The sequence below is a fragment of the Squalius cephalus genome (genome assembly GCF_949319135.1).
Source record: "Squalius cephalus genome assembly, chromosome: 9".
NCBI classification, from domain to species: domain Eukaryota; kingdom Metazoa; phylum Chordata; class Actinopteri; order Cypriniformes; family Leuciscidae; genus Squalius; species Squalius cephalus.
Window position 1 is genome coordinate 36,450,945 of NC_137130.1, and position 17,604 is coordinate 36,468,548.

The 17,604-nt window shown below is 37.3% G+C and overlaps 1 protein-coding gene across 2 annotated transcripts; it reads right to left on the minus strand.

Moving 5' to 3' along the window:
- Positions 1-425: 425 nt before the first annotated feature.
- On the minus strand, positions 426-17,247 carry casp10 (caspase 10, apoptosis-related cysteine peptidase). 2 transcript variants are annotated; one of them, XM_079881214.1, is made up of 11 exons: positions 16,890-17,247; positions 10,091-10,425; positions 8,559-8,664; positions 8,343-8,478; positions 6,324-6,388; positions 5,774-5,792; positions 5,550-5,609; positions 5,413-5,468; positions 4,860-4,971; positions 3,740-4,229; positions 426-1,252 (listed from the first exon to the last, which is right to left on the minus strand). In XM_079881214.1, exons 2-11 carry the CDS (start codon positions 10,420-10,422, stop codon positions 1,099-1,101), a joined length of 1,530 nt encoding a protein of 509 aa, XP_079737340.1. In that variant the 5' UTR covers positions 10,423-10,425; positions 16,890-17,247; the 3' UTR covers positions 426-1,098. The 2 variants fall into 2 exon arrangements, with proteins under 2 accessions (XP_079737340.1, XP_079737341.1); XM_079881215.1 differs by having other exon boundaries at positions 10,091-10,460; positions 16,890-16,986.
- Between the last annotated feature and the right edge of the window lie 357 nt (positions 17,248-17,604).

Consider the following 17,604-nt stretch of genomic DNA (forward strand, 5'->3'; position numbering starts at 1 on the left):
TAACTACACCCTTGCCTCATTCAGTATACACCAGGGGTGTCAAACTCAGTTCCTGGAGGGCCACAGCCCTGCAGAGTTTAGCTTCAACCCTAATTAAACACACCTGATCAGGTAATCAAGTCCTTCAGGCTTATTTGAAAACTGCAGGTGTGTGTGTGTTGAAGCAGGGTTGAAACAAAACTCTGTAGGGCTGTGGCCCTCCAGGAACTGGGTTTGACACCTGTGGTATACACGGTTCTATGAATATGCAAATGAGCCCCGCCTCCACTCACTCACTCAGCTCAGAGATCCACTGGTTGACGATCACACGTTGATCTGATTGGTTACAAGGTAGTTTGTGACGTCAGAAACACCAGCGATTTCAAAGCGTGTCTTTGAGACTGTCTTTGGTTCACTGCAGTTTTAAGGAGAAAATACTCAGCAATGCTGTCGACTTATTAATTTATACATGGTTTGTCTTAAAGCACATTAAAACCACATAGACAACACCATTATATAGAGCAACAAACAAAAGTGCTGAAGCATCAGATGGAGAGAATTGTAATTTGAAGTGCTTCCTCGACAAATACAAAGAAGTGCAAATAAACCTAATACAGGTTTTCTCATCATACCCCTTTCCCAGCATGAATATACATAGCATTGTTTCAGTTCTTGGGTGAATTTGGAAATGTGCCACGAACACTTCATGCTTGTGCAGGGGAAAAAGTAAGTGTTAGTGAGCTTTATACAAAAGATATTCACCGAAATATATTGCATTTATCTTCCTTTGTATGTACAGTAGCTGGCCGATCTATTGAACCACGTCCTGCCTTAGGATCCATAGAAAAGTCCATTCAAGTTGTGCTGTAAATTGCACAGATGGTAATGTGCTCGTTGGACTCCATATATGTTAGAATACATTTTGAAGTGACATTATAAATTTATAAAATATGTCATTTCCATTTTTTGTGCATGTGGGAAGCGGAAACTAACATGAACATGTCAGAGTATTTTCCGCAATCCCTAATTTCAAGTAAACAAGCCGATATCACGACCCCGGCTCAACATGTAAACACTCGATGACTGGCAGGTAAACTGGAGGACTGCAGCACGACGTTATTAAAGGGGTGGGGGAGTTTTAGGCGGAGGGAAGACCACTCTCTTGGTGAGGGTGAACTCTGGCTGTGGCATCTGCTTCCTCAAGCCACTCCCGTCTGTCTTTTGGCTCACGTCACTGTTCACCTGCGTCAGAATGGAGAGTAGATCTGTTCCCCTACATGCACATAAGACAGAGACACAAAATCAGAGATCAAACTGAGTAAAGTTTAGACAGTTAAACTTTCAGTTACTTCCAACTCAATCAGTGTTTCCGCAGTGGATAAAACCTCATGCACTAGTGTATGTGAGGAGTGGAATACTGGATACTGAATGCTGTGCAGTGTACCATACTCGTACAAAAAAAATGGTAAATAAAATATCAAAAATAGTATACTTTAAATATGTAACAGAAATAATAAGGTAGTATTTTAAATTCATTCAATGATTTAAGAAATATAGCAGTTCATCCACCAAACTGGAAGGGTATTACATGCATACAGAACAAATCTGCACACTGTGTAAAGCAAAGGCTACACACTATATACTTCAGCTATAATATGGTGTTGCAGTATTGCTATTGACAATAAATGTGATATTAGCCTGATGTGAATATTTAATGTTTCAAATATTGCATATACGATAATATCGTAAATAATTCAGTGCCAGGATCTGGTTTATACTCCAGTATAAGATGCAGTGTGTAGCTACTGGACGATAGAGAGACACTCTACCCGCATATGAACAAAAGTTGTTAGAGACACAGTTTATGGATTGCATAAAAAAGACGGTGTTTGATGATCAACAGCAAGTTCTTTTTTACATTTTTGTAGTGTTAAAATTACTCTTTCTACGCCTCAGTACCGTTGTATGTTGTGTCCCCAAATGACAATTATAATATATAAATGGATGGTGACATTTGTATGTATTATAAATAAAATATACAGATTGTACTGAATGTCAGTTTGCTTATTTGGCTCAAGATAAGGATTTATTGAGTCCACATGTTATGCAAACTAGAAACTCTGCTTCTAACCAAAAAGTGAAGAAAAAAAAGTGAGGGCATACACTGTACTATGTAAAGCCAAAGCTCAGGATTTATGTGCTCACACTATACGATCCGAACGTCGAGCTGCTCACTGCTCACACTATACGTGTGAAAAATGCGCGAATCAGCGCGATAAACCCCCGTGCCGGGTAGCGCCTATAGACGATATCATGTATCCATCAATAATCCATCTATCAATATCAAGATGATTTAGCATTTCCAATTTATGTATTAAATTATTATTATTATTATTATTATTATTGTTGTATTATTATTATTATTATTATTAGGGAAGGCCTAGGCTACTTTTATTATTAAATTGATAGGCTATTATAATTAAATTGCCACGCAATAATTTCATAGCGCATCACCGCATAATAACCAACGCGCTGTGAGGATAATAAAATATTACTAAGCTTTCTCCTCCTCATTGAAAATTGTCTAAAACATTTAGGTCGATTACAATTAAATATAGGCATATAATTAATTATTAACACTTAAAAGTCTATATTATGTCCGAACACTGTAATGAAAATAATTCATCAATAAAAATGAAAAACAGCTTTATTTCAAAAACATTGTTTAACAAATTAATAAAAGAGGCACGGTGTACATCGCAGGTGGCTTGGAAGACGTGGGTAATGGTTAATCCATTTTGCAACACTAACTAGAGGTAAGCAACAGTAATTTGTAGCTAGTTTGAACTACAGAACTTAAAGATCTCCCTCTTTTCGTTTTTTTTTTTTTTTTTTGCTGCAGATGAAATGGTTAAACTTCTGTTCTCGCGCAGGCGCAGTGAGGGAAAAAAACACTGAGTTTAGGGCAATATAGTCACAAGGAGCGACCAAAATTTCTGACATGCCAGAAATTCATCCGACCATCCGATTGCCGGTCGGGAGAGGTTAATCGCCTCTCGTTTCTCCCTGTACACTGCACGACAAACGACGCACGATAAAGCTGAAAATCAGCCCGACCCGAAAAAGAGTCGCACGAGTCAGAATTTGGCTCAAAATTGGATGAAAACTGCACAGTGTATGCCCGCCTTAAGGCTCCTCAATTTTCTTTGAGAATGTAAAACAGTACCATCAACAAAGTCAGTAAACCAGCTTTGGAAAGTTGGGGGAACAGAACTTCAGTTTCACTATTCCAAACACACAACTTTGCGATGCTGTTTGCGAATGTTCGTTGGAACTATAGTTTCAGGAAACACCGACTCGTTGAACTGCTGATAACGACAGAACTTGCGACCATAGTTGGCTAACGATGCTTTTGGGAAACACATCCCAGGGCAGCATTTTCTTTTCTTTTTTTGGCACAGGAGTTACAGCAGCAATGTTTAATGCTGCCTAAACAACCCCAGTCTGCAATTAATCATTTATTGTAAAGTCTGTAAAGTTCAGGTTCAGAAAGTAAAAGTCCTCCTCAGTATTTAGTTCCAATCACCTGGATTTGCTAATTAGCACAGTTTTTCAGCCAGGAGATCGAACTAATTGGTGAAATCAGCTGGCTCTGGTCATGGGTGGAAGAAACATAGGGCAGGACTTTTTCTTTCTGACCCCTGGGCTTTACACCTCTGCTTATGTGAATAGCATTGTGTTGTCTTCGAGGTGTGCTCACCTTGGCACCAGCAGTTTTAGATTGTGGCAGAGGGACTGTATGAACCAGGTTCCCTTCCCTTTTTCCCTGTATGAGACATAGTCTGGTACAGTTGAGGTGGCTAACAGGTAGTCCGCCGCCTCAGGGATGGAGTCTCTGGGTACAGCTGCGTCGCTGACTGGCGTGTCCTCATCTTCTGGGAAAGTTTGAGGAAACACTGCTCTCTGGTTCTTGGTCCCCCTGCAGGCCTGGATGAAGAACAGTTTGGGTTTCTGGATGAGTGAGGAGCACTGGAGAGTCTCCTTCATCTCTCTGAAGGTGACAGTCTTTCCATCGACCCCGACGATGCCATCCACACGTCCGTGGCTCAGCACGCAACACACCACGCAGTCCGCCGGTGTGTGGTCACGGGCAGCCAGGTCCCTCAACACCTGCAGCATACGCATGCGATCGCAGTCCTGCTCAACCACGACCTCAAAGCCCAACCACTGGAACACAGCCTCCAGACTGGCTGTACAGACACACACACAAGTCACGCACAGTGAGGGACCGAAGTAACCACTTCAAAATAGTTAGTAATAAAATAAGACAGAGTTCATGTAGTTTACTGTCAACATCCTCCTGCCACATACTCTCTTTGGTTATGGCTCACAGAAAATGCATTAAGAAAAACAAGCGTGTCGACATGTGAAGTTATGGTTATTGTGCGTTTAGTACTCAATGGCTTCTGACTTGAAAGTACTCGACTTTTGGTTAAAGTACTCAAAGTACCCGACTAGTCTACTATGGATTTTTAAAAGTCTTTGTTAAAGAGTTATAACCAACGAACCAAACTAACCAACTACAAGGTGAATCGCAATGATACAAACTTGTTTCAAAGCAAAAAAGTACTTAAAAATCAAACAAAAAGACAAAGACTGTGTACTTAAGACTGTGTATTTAACGACTTTAATGAGGGAAAGAACTATTACTTCCATTAATAATGTCCATTAATTTCATTAAGCACTGCAGTAATAAAAAAAACCCAAGAAACCACATAGAAACACACTAAAAACCACTCCGCAACTAATACTGATAGTGTTGTGATGGTTATCAGGCTATTGGCATGATCATTGGTTTTAGTTGTGTTTGTTACACTAACCTTTGTCAATGTCTGTTCCTTCTCTGTTTCCTAATTCGCATGCACTGAAGTCATAGTTGTTGATGATGAGACAGACTCCTCTCCTGTCCCCTTTCATCTCATACGTCTGGATCTAGCCATCAAACGATGCAGTGTTAAGGCATGTGAATGTGAGGAACGTCAGGTTTGATTTAAGCAGGAGTGTCCAGTATAACACAATATAGTTTAAACTAATATAGTTAGCTACACAGATCATGGCCAAATAGAGCAAAACTAATAAACGTATTGCGTTTCCCAGAAAAACTTTGCATTCTCTCGCAAAAGTATTGAGGTCCCCAGAGAAAGTTTGATTTCTCGAAAAACAGTAGCATTCTCTCGCAAAAGTATTGTGTTCCCTCAAGAAACTTATCAAAATAGAATCAAAATATTCTGAATAGAAAACTGTTCCAAAGAAAGACCTTAATGTGGCTTGATGTAATAAAGATAGCGGTGCCAAAAATATGTTTGCACATGTTTGATTAAGCTTAACATGTTCTGAACCTAGAATAAAGATCTAATGTGTAAAAGGTCTTACCTCTGGATTTTCAGTCGAGGACAAGTTTGAGCTGATTTCCACATGCTGACTCTGATCTAAGACAAAGACATGAACATTTTTTCATTATAGGATAAAAACAGAGATCATGATGTCGTATTGGACATTTCCTACAGTACCTCCACTAATCTCAGAAGCTCCAGTCAGACTTCTGTCCACCTGGTCCTCCATTGTGTCCTCTGCCAAGAAGAACAACGCCAAACAAATAAGCTTTGAGTTTGCTGCATTTATAATTTTTGTATATTTAAATTTGCATGAATTCCCATTTCTTGTAAATAAATATTGTTAAGTTTTACATGGAGTTTCTACATTACTTTCTGCAAAGCATGTAAAGTAACTTCACCTGATGTCAGCGGGGAGGGCTGTGGAACGAAGAGAGAAAGACAAAGTTTTACAGTAATAAGTAGTAAGTGCTATTTTAACAAGGTGAAACACAAAAGGAGATGCTTAGCATAATGTTTTTATTTAATGTCAAATTTTTTTTTTTCAGAAAGGATACATTAAAATGATCAAAAGTGTCAGTAAGGACATTTATAATGTTACAAAAGATTTATATTTCAAATGAATGCTGTTCTTTTGAACTTTCTATTCATCCCATTTCAACATTGATAATAATCAGAAATGTTTCTTGATCATTAAATCATCATATTAGAGTGATTTCTGAAGGATCATGTGACACTGAACTGAAGACTGGAGTAATGATGCTGAACATTCAGCTTTGATCACAGGAATAAAACACAGTTATTTTAAATGGTATTAACATTTCGCACTATTACTATTTTGACTCTATTTCTGATTAAATTTAATTCCCCTTTTGCGTTCCACAGAAGAAAGATGATATGAGGATGAGTAAAATATGAACATTAATGCAAATTAGGCAAATGAAGTTATACCGGAGCTGGTGTGTATGACATAGAAGAATTAATCCCTGTCTCTTGAGCAATAACCATTTCACCAGCTGCAATAGGACAGAAAACAATGCAATTATTCTAATTCTATAGAATGCAACCATAATAATTATATGATTCACATTATAGAACATGCATAAAATCAATCAACACATTTTGTAGCAAAAACTCTAGTCTACAAGATCATAAAACACCTCAGACCCCAGAGTTCAGACCAGAATCTCCTAGCAGTTTTGATTTACAGTATTTTAACTTATTTTACATATCCACAACTTTCCTGCGAGTCTTAGTGGGCGTTGCCATGACACTCGATACTTCCTGTTGACGGTATCTCAGTTCCGGTTTAGCCTAACGCTTAATGAAGCTAGCACACAAGGGATACTTGCGTCGCGGTACAAACGGGTGAAACTGATTACTGACATGTAGTAATGCTGACAGATTAAGCAATGGCTCCTTGTGGCTCAACGTGTACCGTTCTCGGGTGCACAAACAACACGCGAAAACTGAAGGATTTTATGAATGGGACCTGTTTCCAACATAAACGGACCCTCTACGCAGAAAGAGTGTTTCTTGTACTTAGAAAAAACTGCAGTACAATTGTATATATTTTTTTAAGTGGTATGTTTATTGTTTTCAATAATTTGAAAATTAATTTCTAGAATTAACTTGAATGTGCAGCAATTTGTACAAATAGAGAGTATGTAGGCCTACTATATTAGTTGTAGCCATTAAATTAGAGCATTTAGTTTCATATTTGTTCAAATATTATAATGTTATTTTTACCATCTATGTTGATTATGAAAAGTGAACACCATGATAGGATGCATCGGGAGACATAGAGTGGGTCAGACATGATTTTGTTAATGGGTCAGACATGATTAAACTTAATTTTCTTAATTAAGTTTTGTTTTGTAGAAAGCCTTTCTTTAAAGTGAATTTCGTTTTGTATAAATTGTATCTTAATTGTAATACATTTTTCATCAACCAATTGCCTGGATTTAATAAATAAGAAGCATATATATAGCAGACAATATAAATCATGTCATGGAGGCGCCGGCGCGGTCACTTGCATTGATCGTGAACAGGAGCGCATCTCATCATAAATTAACCGAAACTCAGACATGAGAAATATAGCCTATCTAAAGAAAGCTTTAAATGTCTTTAAACGAAACAATTCAAAATGAAAAGAAATAGGCTACTCTCTGATTATGTAATCCAAGATGTGCATTTCTCTCTAGGCTATAGGCGCGTTCACTACAGAGATGGCGATCGTCAACTTCATCTTTGCAGCAGACACCTACAGACTAGTTTATTAATAAAAATCAATGCACGCGTGTCACCGGATTTACAAATGCACATCTTGCTTGTTGCACGCACACTTGGCACACATTATGTCGAAATGACGAGATATTGTGTTGAAATAACATTATTAATAATAATAAATCTTTAATAATATTTGATTGAATGCCAAATGTTGGGCTTGTTCAATTGAATAAAATTAATACTTTAATTGTGATCATTAAAATAATTGAATATTAAATATTAAGTGGCCAATTTCTGCTCATTTATTAAAAGTATTTATATATAATATATCTAGCACCCCCTCAGCATGTTAAAAAATTATCTGGCGCCGCCCCTGGTTATAATGGCCCACGTATTAAAAAATCTAAATCGGGCTCATAATTACAGTTAATGTGTCGGGCCGGGCCGGGCCGGGCTCGGACACAACGGGCTCAGGTAGGGTCGGGCTTGATTTTTTGGGCCCGATCTAAGCTCTACTCGTCATTACCCAAGCAAGTTGTTTGGGATTGTTGAGGCTCTCTGATAGCAGTATCTTCAGGCTAACGTAAACCGGAAGTTCGTTACCGGCTTGTTCTACGTTGCCATAGCGATCACGGGAAAGGTCAGAGTTCGGGAAAGTTGTGGATAAGAGAGGCAAATTAATAAATCATAGACATCTATTTCACGCATCACATCATTAAATAATAAAACATTCACACTCACAACTCTCTGTTTTGTATTGAACAATTCTTTTTTCTAATCCGGGATGGATCTTGGCAATAATTTTCTGCAGAACGTCCAAATTATCTTCACCCAAAAGGTCTTCCTTCTCCATCTCCAAAAACAACTGCAGCAGCGTCTAAAAGACGTGTTTAAAGCAGGTTTAGTCAAACTCCACATGCAGAAATGTGACGTCAGAGAACTGATGGCGTCTCTCACCATTTCCTTCTCCAGTTTTTTGCGCGGTAGTGTTTTGATGAGTAGGAATTTAATGTTTTTCAGGTCCTGATCACAGATGGACTCTGACACCTCGTACAACAACTGTCTGAAATGCAGAAAAATAATCATTATTACAAAGTTACTTTAAAGACTTTTTATAGTTCCTTGTCAAATAGATGAGTAAAGTTTGATGACAAACTTTGATGTTAACTCGACAAAGCCTTGACTGTTTAAAAAACATTTCTAGCATGCTTTACATTGCTAGGACAATTTAGCACTTTGATAGCATGTTTTAACATGTTTCTAGCATGATTTAACACAGTGCTAGCATGCTTTAGAAGATTGTTGAAAAAATTCTCATGTTGCTAACATGATTTAGTACTTAGAACATTTAGCATGACTTAGCACATTGCTAGCATGATTTAGTCCTTTGCTAAGAATATTACTAGCATGATTTAACACATTTCTGGCATGTTTTAGCATGTTGCTAGCATGATTTAATACATCACTAGCATGTTTCTAGATAGATAGAGGGTGAATGTAGGTTAAATACACAGTCAGAGCTAATGTTTGAAAGTTTTAAATCACAGTCTGTGGGATTTTTCGTAGTTTTGATCACTCGGTTTACAAAAAGGGTGATCAGTTAGAAAAGATATAGCAACCCGAGTCAGAACAGTAGTCTGACCCAAGTTCAGTGGTCATAGCTAGAACGGTTTGATGCATTCATTTTAGAAATTTTGGTCTGAGATGAAGAAGCAGCTTAAATAACAGGGGTTTTAGTAGATATTTGCCTGGTCAACATTCCTGAATGCGAGACCTGAACACACACCCGTCAACAAACACGTCTCTATAGACCTTATTCACAGCAGCGTCATCTTTGATTTTTAATGTGAATGATAGCGAGACTGTGAGGGACAAACATACATCTGTACTTTTATTCGTAGAAACACTGCAAAAATATCTTTCAATGTAGGAGATTTATACAGCTTTTTATAGCATTGATAACACGGTATATGTCTATCATGCACCGCAAAAAATGCTTTTCTTTCTTAGTATTTTTGTGTTGTTTCCAGTCCAAATATCAAAAAATTCTTAAATCAAGAAGCATTTACTAGAGAAGTAAAATGACACAAGAAACTCTATTTTGTTTTCAGATAAACAGAAAGTCATTTAAGTAATTTTTGCTTAAAACAAACAAAATTATCTGCCAATGGGGTAAGAAAAAAAATCTGAATTCAAATGGAAAATAAGAAAAAAATCTTAATTTAAATGGAAAACAAGATTATTTTTCTTACCCCATTGGCAGATAATTTTACTTAATTTAAAACTTAATTTTTTTTAAAAATGATCAGAAAACAAGATATAATTTCATGTCATGAAATCATTTTACTTCTCTAGTAAACGCTTCTTGATGTAAGAATTTTTAGATATTTGGACTGGAAACAAAACAAAAATACTAATTAAGAAAGCATTTTTTGCAGTGTGGCGCTGCTGCTCTGAATAAGGTCTATCACGAACAGCTGTGTGCTCACCTGTACGCGGAGATACGCTGAGGAAATGTTGAGAAGTCGGTTTGCGTGAAAGCATCAAAGCGCAGATTGCGAATCAGGCTCTTCTTTTTCATGATCCTGAGCAGCTCCAGAAGCAGCGATGGATTCTCCGACGACAGCAGGTCCCGTTTCTCCATAAGAAGGAAGAGTTCTGTGCCTGAGCTCACAGCGCTGAGGTCTTTAGCAGCGATGAGATCTGAGCACAGGAACACCATGTCCTGCAGCTCATCGGCAGTGACAGAATCCTGAACTCGTAGCAGCTCCTTCTGAAACTCTATCTCCTGCTGAAACTCCATCTCCTGCTGAAACTCCATCTCCTGCTCACAGAAACAAGCTCTGCTGTGGGACAGTGCTGTGGGAGTTTGTGTAAAGCTGATGTGTCAACATTTCATTTAAAGTCACCAAAGAGAAACGTTACACAGAAAAAAATGCTTTTCTTACTAAGTATTTTTGTCTTGTTTCCAGTCCAAGTATCAAAAATAAGATGCATTTACTAAAGTAGTAAAATGCCATACGATATTATGCCTTGTTTTCTGGAGGAAAAAAAATCTAAATTAAGTGAGATTTTGCTTAAAACAAGCAAAATTATCTGCCAGTTGGGTAAGAAAAATAATATTAATTCAAACAGAAACAAGATTATTTTTCTTACTCCATTGGCAGATCATTTTGCTTGTTTTAAGCAAAATCTCACTTAATTTAGATTTTTTTCCCTCTTTTTAACAAATCAAAAAGAGGTGGAGGTATGAAACGAGTGAGGGAGGTTGAATATAATATGGGCAGAGGCATTTTGATTTTGCTGTAGTGGTGTGAAGGCATAGGAGGGAAGGCCAAGAGGAGTGAGTTGCAGTAATCACGGCGAGTGAAGATGAGGGCAGGAACCAGGAGTTTAGTGGCAGAGAAAGAGATGGAGGGGTGTATTTTGCCGATGTTGAATAGGTGGAATCGACAGGTGTGTGTAGTGGCCGAGATATGATCAGCAAGGGAAAGGGCAGCGCCAAAGATGACGCCGAGGTTGCGAGCAGAGTTAACCGGAATGAGGGACAGGGGAGGGAATGAGATGGTAGGGGTGAGAGGGGGGGAAGAAGGATTTCAGTTTTTAATGGGTTGATAAGGAGGTATTGGCGAGCCATCCAAGATTGGATTGCAGTCAAACAAGCAGCTATACAGGCAGAAAGGTCAGGGGTGAACGAAGGGAAGGCAAAGGAAATCTGGGTGTCGTCAGCAAAGAAATGGTGGGGGAAATTAAATGAAGAAATTGGAGCTTCAAGAGGTGAGGTGTACAGAGAGAATAACAAGGGTCCGAGGACAGAGCCCTGGGGAACACCAAAAGCCCCTTTCACGCAGCACTTTGAACCCGGGAAATTGCCGGCAAATTGCCAGAGTCCCTTCTGTGTGAATGCAAACACGACCCAGGATTGATGCCGGGATCGATGCCGGGTTGGGGACCTAGTAACATTTCCGTGTTCAGTCCCGGAAAGCGCGCTGTGTGAACAAGAGCCGTAATAATGCCGTGTCGTAGTGATGACGCTGAAGCCGGGATCGTTCTCCAGCTGTGAAACGGTACGTAATGCGCAAGTTTATGATCGAATCAGAGAAAAAAATGCACAAGCGTGATTTATCGAGAGAGAAATTGCTGCTCATAAGCAAACTTAAGACGCCGCTGAGACATTACAAGTCACATCGATGTCACGTGTCTTTACGGGATATTTACGGGTTGTGTGTGAACGCGCTCTCTGTTTCCGGAAAATCACTGGCAGTGTGAATGAACCAAAATCGAACAAACCCGGGTCAAATCCCGGGTCACTTTATCCGTGTATTTTCCGGAATCTCTGTGTGAAAGGGGCTCAACTGTCAGAGGGGAGGGGGGAGAAGTGAAGCTGTTGAAAGCAACAGCAGAGGTGCGGGAAGATAGGTATGAGTGCAGCCAGCGTAGGGCTGTTCCAGAAATGCCGAGGTTGGAAAGGATGGAGAGGAGAATGAGATGATCGACTGTGTCAAAGGCAGAGGAGAGATCAAGGAGAATGAGAACTGAAGAGAGGCCAGCATGAGAGGAGTTGGCCAGATGATTCTGGTCAGTGAGGAGAGCAGTCTCCGTGGAGTGGGAAGGACGGAAACCAGATTGGAATCGAAGAGGGAGTTGACGGATATGTATTGTGATAGGCGTTCATGAACTAGACGCTCAAGGGTATAGAACTGGCAAGCAGTCTGGCTCGATCTGAAGCCATGGTCTCATTCTTCATGACACGGACATCAAACGCCTGCTCTAAGCTGATGAGCTGGGGTCTCATTTATAAACCTGGCCACAACGGTTGTGATCTATTAAAAACAAATTTGACGGGAGAATGTGCGCACCTGTAAGTCAACTCTGGAGACACCGATGGTGAACTGAGGGACTGGCGGCAGATAAAGGAAAACCACTTTAAATCCTCATTATGAGTCATAATCATAAATACAATGTATGTTCATAATAACAGTTTAAATAAATAAAATAATTATTTAAACTATGTTTTATCTGTTATACACATTTAGATTAAATATGCCATTCTCATTAATGGAGATAAGCACTTAAATTACATTACATGAAGTCACAATACAATACAATACAATATTATATGAAGTCATTACTGAGAAGTTACAAAAAAAGTATATTCTAATAAATAGATTTGTAGTGGATGCGATGCTTTTGAACACTTTTCCATGTGGCATGCTGTGTTTTAATGTTTTAACTATACAAAGAGGATTGCTTAGCGCATGATAATAGCAGAACTCATGGTCTGAGAAAATATTTTCACTCAAATAATGATCAATAATGCACAATAAGGCATATCTGTTTCCATTAAAAATAGAGTAATATAATTAAAAATACTATTTGGCCAGTGGAAAAGATTGAGAAAAACTTTTTCTGAAATGTATTTTACACTATTTGATTTATTTATTAAAAAACAAGGCAAGGATAGGCTACTAAATAATTGTTTGCAATGTAGTGTGACGGCATATCCGTATCTCATATTTCCCTAATGTCTTGTACCGTTAAACATGGAGCATCACGTGGATGAATATGCATATGCAGATGAGGATATGCATAATAAAACAAGTAAGCTCCATAAATGGTTATTTCGGGGTGGAGACGCATGTACACACAATCTTCTGCTGACTGGGATTATAAAAAGAATTATACAAGCTTTATAAATCGTAATATTTTTGGGCTTACGCCATTTTTGGCTTTTGGGCGCACGTACCCTTTTAGTAAGGATCCTACGCACAGTTTTATAAATGAGACCCCTGGTTCTGCCTCAATAAAACTACATCCATGACCATCCTGAGAAGATCCAGATCCAGGGAATACAGAGCATATTCACATGAGCAACTAACCTCAAAACTCATTCATAACACTACACTTAAAAAATTATAATTTGGGATTAAAGTGTAGAGAATATAAATTAATTAGATTTTATTTAAAAATTTACATTTTAACATAACAATAGGATATAATGCGACATTTAGTTTTGGTTTATTACAGATTATTGACCCTTAGTTGTAAAAAGTTGCTTGACTGATTTTAAAATGTCCTAAGTGTTTGGAGTGATAACCTTGAGTTATTGGTACCATCAGATTTGTCTTAAGGGCCTCAGGGTGGTATTGGTCCTTGAAACAAGAACTAATCTCTAGACATTATACACATTTCAAGGTAAACATGTACACATTTTGTAGGCAAATGTTTTTCAAATGTTTTGGACTTCTCTTAATTTTCTTTATGTGGGCGAGAATGAGTGAGAAAGTGCAATTTATTTTTTACTTCTTTTTTTTTAATATTCCAAACAGTGGTGAAGCTCAAATACTGGAAGCCAGTATGCCAGTATTCTTCATGCACAAACGTTTTACTGGGGTTGAGGATTAATAATTTGGCAGTGATTTGGGCATTTAATCCTCTTTTCAATATTATATCAGTTTTAAGAGGAATAATAATAATAGTCATTGTATACAATAACATTGTATGTAATTTCCCAAAATGTAGTTTTTTGTACAGTACAATACTACCAAACTTATCAGATTTACTCAAATTACATTATAAATGCTAAATATACATACATTTACATCATTATACCACTTACTGGGAAACTCAAACAAAGCAACAAAGTACAATCAAATACAGCATTGTCTGACCACTAAAAAGACATTGCAGAATACACTGTGACAGATAAAGAATAATAAACCTGAAAACAAGAGACAAACTCTGCTGACTCAATAGAAACTCGCACAGGAAAATGTGGCCGTCACAGGAAGAAAGGTCTACACTGCAATCACAACAAACCTGTGTTGTAGCTGCACAAATACACAGAAATACAAGAAAATACCACACACACACAATAACTGCTCTTCTTATTAGGTGAATGCAAGAATATGGGTCACTCTTTTTTTTTATTTGTAGTATTTCCATTTTTCTTTAGGTGAAACTTCTTCCTCTTTTACACTGTATTCTGTCTATTCTTTCTATGTGCAAGTCAGCTGTAAATGCTGTGAGGAAATATGAATGTATAGTAGGAGTATTTATCATGCTAATAAAGCACAAAATCTTAAACAAGTGTAAGTGAATGTTTGATTATTCCCTCAGCTCATCCTGATGGTTTGCTCACGCTTTAGTTCCTGGTAGGAAAAGTAATTTGTTACTGGAAATGCTACACTTCTTTGAAGCTGAACAACTGATATGCGGCTGAATGTAGTTTTGCAACTTTGTTCATTACTGTTAGTCACTCTGACTCACAGTTGTGTGTGTCACACATCGCCTGTGTCTATATGTTAGATAAGGTAGAGCAGACATGGGAAGATGGGGGACGATTCCCCCTGAAGAACAATGTGCATTTACTTTAAAACTGTAACATATTTAGATATAAGTTTAGCATGTGCAGGATGATGATGCATCAGCCAATGTGTTATAGGAAATAAATAGAAACATTTGCTAATTTAGTTGTTATAGAACAAAACGTAAAAGTTATTAAAAGAGGCCATCTTACCCCACAACTGAGGTAAACTTTTACAGAATGTATAAATGATTGGATATAATTCTTATTAATATATATATATATATATATATATTAGGGCTGTCAAAAGATTAATCGCGATTAATCGCATCCAAAATAAAAGTTTGTGTTTAAATAATATATGTGTGTGTACTGTGTATAATTAAATTTGTATATATAAATACACACACATGCTTGTATATATTTAAGAAATATTTGCATACATATACTGTATATATTTATATATAATTTATATTATATATAAATATTTTTTTTTTATATATAAATTACACATTTTTCTTAAATATATACAAGCATGTGTGTGTATTTATATATACAAATTTAATTATACACAGTACACACACATATATTATTTAAACACAAACTTTTATTTTGGATGCGATTAATCGCGATTAATCTTTTGACAGCCCTAATATATATATATATTATATATATATTCTATTATTATACAACTATTCTTTTTAAAATTGAATTTTGACAATTTATTTAGTTGATAATAATTGAATAACCGATGACAGGCAAAGCAGAATCCCAGTAGAAGAGATTCATCTGAAAGGTACAATTATTCTGTAGCTTATATATGCGTATGGATACATATTTAACTGCCCATGTTTTAACTGAAGATATGTCATATTAGCAACACTATGAATGCAAATTGAATGATTTCACTTAACCTATAGGCCTAGGTATTAATGAAAACAAAGATGTCTAAAATGGAAATACTGAATAATAACCATATTAATTACAATAATTATTCAATTTTCAACTTCCCACACCTTACCCTATAAAATAAATATAAAATAGTTTAAAGTAATATGCCTTTACTGAACCAGTCACTTTAGAATCACTCATAACTCAGGTTGGGGAATAAAAGGGGATGTTGTTCGGTAACAAAAAATGAGTTGGCATGAAACGGAAGTTGTCTTTTCTTTTCTATTGTGATGTTTGTCGAAGTGAAACCATACTGTCTATGAGTGAAACGGCTTCTCAGATGAGAAAGAAATGTGGGTCAGGACTTGATTTTGTTGATTTTAGGTGTGGTCGTAACCAATCGACCGGAAGGTGAAACAGATGTTTCAGATACATTTTCATTCAATACTTTATGTACTGCTTAATACAGCGTCTGTTTGTACAAGAATAAAGTGATAAACATAACATAAGCCTACAGTAAATTTAAATGTAGGAGTCTATGTTTTTAATCAGTTTTATTTTGATAAACATGTCATACTATAACATTGCGATTCGTGACTACATGAAAGGAGGTTTTACTGTTATAAAAATACAGATTTGTTAGATTCGCAGCGCTGCATAAAGTTGAACATACTACTGGGCGTAAAGCGTATTGTCCTTCGGGAATTTGTTGCTGATGTCACGTGAGTGACAGGTTGCTCTCGCGCCGGAAAAAAAACGTCATCAAACAAGAGTTGAGATTTCATGGTGACTTTAAGTTCAATAAATCAATAAATCACTCATAACACACACACACACACACACAAAATGTTGCCGCTTACTGGCACATAGTTTTTACCCATGAATCAATCTTTTTGGTGAATAGATTCAAAAGAATATATTCAATACTCAGTAAAAAAATAGTAGGCTAACAATAATAAAACACATTATGCTGCGCGGTTTAGAAAAACAATAACAATATCGATCGTGTAAGTGAGCAAAACTCATCTCGTGACTGCGAGGCTTCATGTCAGAAAAGTGATCAATAAGTTACGGTCCAGTCCTGTTCTTACCTTCAGTGAAGTCGACAAAGTGTTCACTGTGAAGATGTCAAGGCTCTGTCACGAATATTAATTTGTTACATTCATTTCTACACTACAGATCGAAAGTAGTTTGTGGACACGCCTCTTGTGAACTTCCCTCATTTTTATAAGACAGCCCAGAATGCTAGTTTAGTTAGGCTATGCCGGGTTAGTTTTGTTTTCGATATTCCTCCTCACACATAGAGACAAACGGCAAAGGATCATCTCTCCAAAATAGTATTACTGGTGTAAAACGTGGAAGGCTGATAATATTCCTCAAGCTTAATTCTACAATGAAGGTAGGGATGGGAAAATTAAGCCATCACTGAGGCTTTCCCCTGACTGTTCCGGGAAAAGATTCAAAGCTTCGAGGGTGTCGAGAACAGCGCCACCTGGTGCTTATTTAAAATAAAGCAGCCAGAAGCCTGTGTTAGAAGCTCTTGCAGATGAAGCCACAACACACTCCATAGTTTAAACGTTATGTGTACAAATAAAAACCTTACATGTTTGTGTTTGATTTGTTCCTTAAATAAATTATTTTACCCATTAAAGTGTGACAATTAAAATATTCTCCTGGGACCCAAGAATAGACTTTTGTCCACTGTAGTGGACATTATATTTTAGTGAATTTCTCTGACATCATACATGTCACATGACACAACCTGGGTGTCCTGTAAAGAGCACATTCAGGACTTTTCAGAGATAC

Excerpts from the sequence above, each read along its gene's own strand:
- casp10 (XM_079881214.1), bottom strand. The coding sequence starts at position 10,422 with ATGGAGTTTCAGCAGGAGATGGAGTTTCAGCAGGAGATAGAGTTTCAG. Across the intron at positions 6,389-8,342 it reads TCAATACAAAACAGAGAGTT|CTGGTGAAATGGTTATTGCT; the intron begins GTGAGTGTGAAT and ends GTCCTATTGCAG. Across the intron at positions 4,972-5,412 it reads CCTCGACTGAAAATCCAGAG|ATCCAGACGTATGAGATGAA; the intron begins GTAAGACCTTTT and ends TTTGATGGCTAG.